The sequence below is a fragment of the Gobio gobio genome (genome assembly GCF_949357685.1).
Source record: "Gobio gobio genome assembly, chromosome: 6".
In the NCBI taxonomy this organism is placed as follows: domain Eukaryota; kingdom Metazoa; phylum Chordata; class Actinopteri; order Cypriniformes; family Gobionidae; genus Gobio; species Gobio gobio.
The window spans coordinates 62,411,252-62,418,751 of NC_137102.1; the positions used below are offsets into that span (position 1 = coordinate 62,411,252).

Consider the following 7,500-nt stretch of genomic DNA (forward strand, 5'->3'; position numbering starts at 1 on the left):
GGTCAATGTTTTACTAATTATTAAACAAAATCAACACATTTCTATTAAAGGGTTAGTTCAGCCAAAACTGTAAATTGTGTGATTAATGACTGAGCCTCATGTGGTTGGACACCCGTCAGACCTCCGTTCATCTTCAGACACAAATGAAGATATTTTAGTGTAAATCTGATGCTCTGAAAGGCCTCCATTGGCTCAACTTTACACTCTCAAGACCCTTAAAAGACACTAAAGACTAAAGTTACAAAGTCCATCTCACTACAGCGGCTCTACAATAACTTTATGAAGACGAGAATAGTTTCTGTGCACAAAAAAACCCTAAATAACGACTTATATAGTGATGACGATTTCAAAACACGGCATCATAAAGCTTCGAAGCGTTATGAATCAGTGAGTCGATTCAGCGGTTCAGAGCGTTATGAGTCAGTGAGTCAATTCAGCGGTTCAGAGCGTTATGAATCAGTGAGTCGATTCAGCGGTTCAGAGCGTTATGAGTCAGTGAGTCAATTCAGCGGTTCAGAGCGTTATGAATCAGTGAGTCGATTCAGCGGTTCAGAGCGTTATGAATCAGTGAGTCGATTCAGCGGTTCAGAGCGTTATGAATCAGTGAGTCGATTCAGCGGTTCAGAGCGTTATGAGTCAGTGAGTCGATTCAGCGGTTCAGAGCGTTATGAATCAGTGAGTCGATTCAGCGGTTCAGAGCGTTATGAGTCAGTGAGTCAATTCAGCGGTTCAGAGCGTTATGAATCAGTGAGTCGATTCAGCGGTTCAGAGCGTTATGAGTCAGTGAGTCAATTCAGCGGTTCAGAGCGTTATGAATCAGTGAGTCGATTCAGCGGTTTGAATCGCCAAATGTCAGCAGTTTGGCTCTGAACCGCTGAATCGAAAGTGACAGAACAATGTGAAAATATTAATACACATCATCGTGTTGATTGAGATGTTATTGGCCAGGTCTCACACACTCCTCATCGTGGTGATTATTTAGACGAGCACTGAGAGCGTGTGGTGAAATAATCTGGTATGTTTACGACGGGTCGGATTATAAAACTACACGTTCAGCAGAGTTTGGAGAATCCAGCAGTTATGATCAGTTCATCTCTTCTGTCTTGGAAAATATCCGGATTTTTATCTTATCCTCCAGATGCTGATTTTAATTGTCGTTTGTTCACAGGGTTTCTGCAGGTTTCACCAAATCACATTTAAGACTTTTAAAAGACCATTATGAATTAAATTTAAGACCTATATCACGCAATACAAAAAACGTACAAAAGGAAATGCAGAATCACAAAATGACTTGCAAAGCAAATTAATTCATTAATTTGAACAAAGTATTAGTAAACTTGCGCTTCCTCAAAGCTCAATCCCAGCAGGATTAATACACACACACTAGCGGTCAAAAGTCTGAGAACGGGAAGATTTTTATGATTTTACAGAAGTCTCTGCTCACCAATGCTGCATTTATGTTATTAAAAATACAAAAAAGCTGTAATATTGTGACAGTTCTGTTGTGAATATATAGTAAAGTGTGATTTATTCCTGTGATTATCATCATTCCTCCAGTCTTCAGAGTCACATGACCCTTCACTGATCGTCCTCATATGAGGATCTGATGACCAACACACTTATGATTATTATCAGTGCTGAACACAGTTGTGGAAAACATTTTTTTTAGGATTCTTTGATAAAGAGAAAGTTCTAAAGAGCAGCATTTATCTCAAATAGAAAGTAAAAAAATGTTTTTTGAAGGATTATGTGACTCTAAAGTCTAGAGTAATGATGCTGAAAATTCAGCTTTGAATCACAGAAATAAATCGCATATTCAAATATAAAAAAAGTTAATAAATGCAGCCTTGGTGAACAGAAGAGACTTCTTTAAATACCATTCTCAAACTTTTGACCGGTAGAGAGAGTGTGCTTTAGGGATGCCACAATTCTCAATATAATATTGAACCGTTCGGTACAGCATTCGCGGTTCAATACGCGCTTGTGAATTGCGTTTTTTTCGGTTTCACATTTAATTAATTATTTTTCTACAAATTCTATCATTTGCCTCCATCCCAATACTGAACAACACGACACACATTCACATCACAGGTCAGTGGTAGAGTTATCCTCACAGAACACTAGAGTTATTCACAATCACCAAAGTTCATTATTTGCCTGCGTTCTAAAGCCTTGCCGGTTTCATTCGCGTGCGCGGTTTTAACATGCGCTTTTCAGAGCGCGCGCACTAAACGCCTCAAACACGTGATTACTGGACTGAGTAGTCGTCTTACTACGCTAATACTGTCAAATACACACAAGGTTAACATAAACACAGTCGGTTATGTCTAAAGTGAAAGTAAAATCGGTGTGTGTGTGTGTATATTAGATGCGCAGGTCTTTAATTGACAGCGGCGCAGCCTATAGTGAACACGCCGTCCTTAAAGGGACAGTTCACCTCTAAAATGATGTCATTATTTACTCACTCTAATATTGTTCCAAACCTGTATTCATTTCTCCATGACAGAATTTTCATTTTTGAGTGAAATATCCCTATAATGTTAATACAACAACAAAAGACAAAGAGAAAATCACTCGCTGCTCTTGACTGAAGAACTAATACAGCAGCTTTAATAAGAATCAGTGTATATTTTATAGTGAAGTCTGTGTAGTGTTTTATTTTTACATTCATTCATTCAATTTCATACTTAAATGCTGCTGTACTGCTCTGAGCTGCCAGTGTAAATCTGAGATATATATTTATTTTATATTATACAATACACTAGGAATGTGTACAAGGGTTTTTTAAGTAAAGTTTTAAGTTTAAGTAAGGTTTTTCAATTCTTTTAAGTAAAATAAAGAAAGAGTTTTGCAATAAAGTTTTGGTGTCTTTTTTCTCTTTAACCTCTTGCTGCTCCTGTCGCCTAAGAATAGAAGAGCAAAAACTGATGTGAGAAAAGCCATCAGAACCCAACCGAAAACACTGGTTAAAAACCGAGGTGTGTGTTGAACCGTGGACTAACTGTAGTGTTGCATCCCTAGTCTGCATGTATGTATATTATATATATAAGAAATATATTTTTTGTGAGATCAAAATGACTGATTTTGTGGGGGTCATTTTCAGAAATGTGCATGTTTTTTTGATTGTTTTTTCATAATGATGCCACATTTACCATATCATTATGTCAGATGCACAATAGTCACACATGGCAATAAAACAAACAAAATGCATGAATGTTGTTTGACAATAGGACAAATAAATACAACTTAAGTATGCAGATAAACAGTGCTTTAGTTTAGGGCTACTGTTGGTTTTCCCCGTTGTTGTTGGATTAATATGAACTCCACAGACAGGAGCGGGTATAGGCTCGGCTATATTGGGTCTCTTTCACTTTAAGACCTACAGTAATGCACACATAGATACTAATAAAGAACAAACTACAACACACACACACACACACACACACACACACACACTAAAGCGGCGCGGGAGCATTTCACTGAGCAAGAGTTAGCATTACATGAACGTAGGAAAAAATTAAGACCCGTTTAAAATTATTTAAGACCTAGAACTCAATACTTCAGAGAATTTAAGACTTTTTAAGGCCTAAAATTTTGATTTTGAAATTTTAAAGACATTTAAGACTTGTTAAGTTCCCGCAGGAACCCTGTGTTCAGCTCGATGTTCACAGCACATTGAAAACATGCAGAACCGGAAGAATCAGCTGCTTCAACACACACTTCCGGTATTCAAATCCTCTGTGATAAAGGCCTATTTTGTTCTGTGTTGCCGGTGTGACGTCGGTGTGTGTGTGTGTGTGTCACTGCCATCTAGAGCTGAACTTCAGAACAGCAGCACACGCAGAGATGAGCTAAATCATGATATTGTACCGTTTGAAATAATGTATACCGTACCGGTGATTAGGCTGATGATATGTGTGTGTGTGTGTGTGTGTGAATGAGAGAGAGAGAGAGAGAGAGAGAGAGAGTGTGTGTGTGTATAGCCGTACGCTGATGAGGTTGTGTGTGTGTGTGTGTGTGTGTGTGTGTGTGTGTGTGTGTGTGTGTGTGTGTGTGTGTGTGTGTGTGTAGCGTACGCTGATGAGGTTGTGTTCCGGCAGGCTGCAGGCGGCGATGTGATCCTGCAGGAGCTGCTGGGAGAAGTTCTGGTGCATCTGTGCAGCCTCATGAGCGTCCATAGAGTTCCCACAGGCCTTGTTCAGATCTGGACACACACACACACACACACACACACACGTCAGCATCAGACAGACACAATATGAGTGTGAGTGTGTGTGTGTGTGTGTGAGACTCACCCTTCAGTAGAGCCGATGACCACAGCTGTACGGACATGTCTGGGATCTTGCTGGCCAACTGCATCGCTGGAACCACCATGTTGTTGCTCTCCTGAACACACACACACACACACACACACACACACACACACACACACACACACACACACACACACACACACACACACACACACACACACACACACACACACACACACACACACACACACACGTGAGCATCAGCTCTGACCGATCATGTGTTTCAACAGTTCACACACACCGGACCAGGGTTTCTATCGATAGGTGTGCATGTAAACAAGCTAGTTCAAATAAATGTAAATAAGAAAAATATTAGTTCAAAAACTTAAACTAGGAATATTGCTTTGGCAATAAACTGAGCCCAGTTTGAGCTGAAGCACTGAAATTATTAACTGGATATCAATAATAGATCAAACTAAGGCCCAATCCTATTCTAACCCTCGATTGAAGCGGGTCATGTGTGTGGTGGTGTAGTGGTGTAGTGGTGTGGTGGTGTAGTGGTGTGGTGGTGTAATGGTGTAGTGGTGTAGTGCTGTAATGGTGTAGTGCTGTAGTGGTGTGGTGGTGTAATGGTGTAGTGGTGTAATGGTGTAGTGCTGTAGTGGTGTGGTGGTGTAATGGTGTAGTGGTGTGGTGGTGTGGTGGTGTAATGGTGTAGTGGTGTAATGGTGTAGTGCTGTAGTGGTGTGGTGGTGTAATGGTGTAGTGCTGTAGTGGTGTGGTGGTGTAATGGTGTAGTGGTGTAGTGCTGTAGTGGTGTAGTGCTGTAGTGGTGTGGTGGTGTAATGGTGTAGTGGTGTAATGGTGTAGTGCTGTAGTGGTGTGGTGGTGTAATGGTGTGGTGGTGTGGTGGTGTAATGGTGTAGTGGTGTAGTGCTGTAATGGTGTAGTGCTGTAGTGGTGTGGTGGTGTAATGGTGTAGTGGTGTAATGGTGTAGTGCTGTAGTGGTGTGGTGGTGTAATGGTGTGGTGGTGTGGTGGTGTAATGGTGTAGTGGTGTAATGGTGCGGTGGTGTAATGGTGTAGTGGTGTAATGGTGTAGTGGTGTAATGGTGTAGTGCTGTGGTGGTGTAATGGTGTAGTGGTGTAATGGTGTAGTGGTGTAATGGTGTAGTGGTGTAATGGTGTAGTGCTGTAGTGGTGTGGTGGTGTAATGGTGTGGTGGTGTAATGGTGTAGTGCTGTAGTGGTGTGGTGGTGTAATGGTGTAGTGGTGTGGTGGTGTAATGGTGTAGTGGTGTAATGGTGTGGTGGTGTAATGGTGTAGTGGTGTAATGGTGTAGTGGTGTAATGGTGTAGTGCTGTGGTGGTGTAATGGTGTAGTGGTGTAATGGTGTAGTGGTGTAATGGTGTAGTGGTGTAATGGTGTAGTGGTGTAATGGTGTAGTGGTGTAATGGTGTGGTGGTGTAATGGTGTGGTGGTGTAATGGTGTGGTGGTGTAATGGTGTAGTGGTGTAGTGGTGTGGTGGTGTAGTGGTGTGGTGGTGTAATGGTGTAGTGGTGTAGTGGTGTAATGGTGTAGTGGTGTAGTGGTGTAATGGTGTAGTGGTGTGGTGGTGTAATGGTGTAGTGGTGTAATGGTGTGGTGGTGTAATGGTGTAGTGGTGTAATGGTGTAGTGGTGTAATGGTGTAGTGGTGTAATGGTGTAGTGCTGTAGTGGTGTGGTGGTGTAAATGTGTAGTGGTGTGGTGGTGTAATGGTGTAGTGGTGTAATGGTGTGGTGGTGTAATGGTGTAGTGGTGTAATGGTGTAATGGTGTAGTGCTGTAGTGGTGTAATGGTGTAGTGGTGTGGTGGTGTGGTGGTGTAATGGTGTAGTGGTGTAATGGTGTAGTGGTGTAATGGTGTAATGGTGTAGTGGTGTAATGGTGTAGTGGTGTAATGGTGTGGTGGTGTAATGGTGTGGTGGTGTAATGGTGTAGTGGTGTAATGGTGTAGTGCTGTAGTGGTGTGGTGGTGTAATGGTGTAGTGGTGTGGTGGTGTGGTGGTGTAATGGTGTAGTGGTGTAATGGTGTAGTGGTGTAATGGTGTAGTGGTGTAGTGCTGTAGTGGTGTGGTGGTGTAATGGTGTAGTGGTGTAATGGTGTGGTGGTGTAATGGTGTAGTGGTGTAATGGTGTAGTGGTGTAATGGTGTAGTGGTGTAATGGTGTGGTGGTGTAATGGTGTAGTGGTGTAATGGTGTAGTGGTGTAGTGGTGTAATGGTGTAGTGGTGTAATGGTGTGGTGCTGTAGTGGTGTGGTGGTGTAATGGTGTAGTGGTGTAATGGTGTAGTGGTGTAGTGGTGTGGTGGTGTAGTGGTGTGGTGGTGTAATGGTGTGGTGGTGTAATGGTGTAGTGCTGTAGTGGTGTGGTGGTGTGGTGGTGTAATGGTGTGGTGCTGTAGTGGTGTGGTGGTGTAATGGTGTAGTGGTGTAATGGTGTAGTGCTGTAGTGGTGTAATGGTGTAGTGCTGTAGTGGTGTGGTGGTGTAATGGTGTGGTGGTGTAGTGGTGTAATGGTGTGGTGGTGTAGTGGTGTAGTGGTGTAATGGTGTGGTGGTGTAATGGTGTGGTGGTGTAGTGGTGTAATGGTGTAGTGGTGTGGTGGTGTAATGGTGTAGTGGTGTAATGGTGTAGTGGTGTAATGGTGTGGTGGTGTAATGGTGTGGTGGTGTAATGGTGTAGTGGTGTAATGGTGTAGTGGTGTAATGGTGTAGTGGTGTAATGGTGTAGTGGTGTAATGGTGTGGTGCTGTAGTGGTGTGGTGGTGTAATGGTGTGGTGGTGTAATGGTGTGGTGGTGTAATGGTGTAGTGGTGTAATGGTGTGGTGGTGTAATGGTGTAGTGGTGTGGTGGTGTAATGGTGTAGTGGTGTAATGGTGTGGTGGTGTAATGGTGTAATGGTGTAGTGGTGTAATGGTGTAGTGGTGTAATGGTGTGGTGCTGTAGTGGTGTGGTGGTGTAATGGTGTAGTGGTGTAATGGTGTAGTGGTGTAATGGTGTGGTGGTGTAGTGGTGTAATGGTGTGGTGGTGTGGTGGTGTAATGGTGTAGTGCTGTAGTGGTGTGGTGGTGTAGTGGTGTGGTGGTGTAATGGTGTGGTGCTGTAGTGGTGTGGTGGTGTAATGGTGTAGTGGTGTAATGGTGTAGTGCTGTAGTGGTGTAATGGTGTAGTGCTGTAGTGGTGTGGTGGTGTAATGGTGTGGT

At 42.8% G+C, this 7,500-nt stretch overlaps 1 protein-coding gene across 1 annotated transcript in view; it reads right to left on the reverse strand.

The window, feature by feature from the left end:
• The window catches only part of mau2 (MAU2 sister chromatid cohesion factor), a 28,998-nt gene that overhangs the window by 656 nt on the left and 20,842 nt on the right, over positions 1-7,500 (reverse strand). The window contains exons 17-18 of the mRNA XM_079819742.1: positions 4,296-4,386; positions 4,077-4,204 (exon numbers count right to left, since the gene is read on the reverse strand). Coding sequence (XP_079675868.1) covers positions 4,077-4,204; positions 4,296-4,386 — 219 coding nt within the window. The remainder of the gene's footprint in view (positions 1-4,076; positions 4,205-4,295; positions 4,387-7,500) is intronic.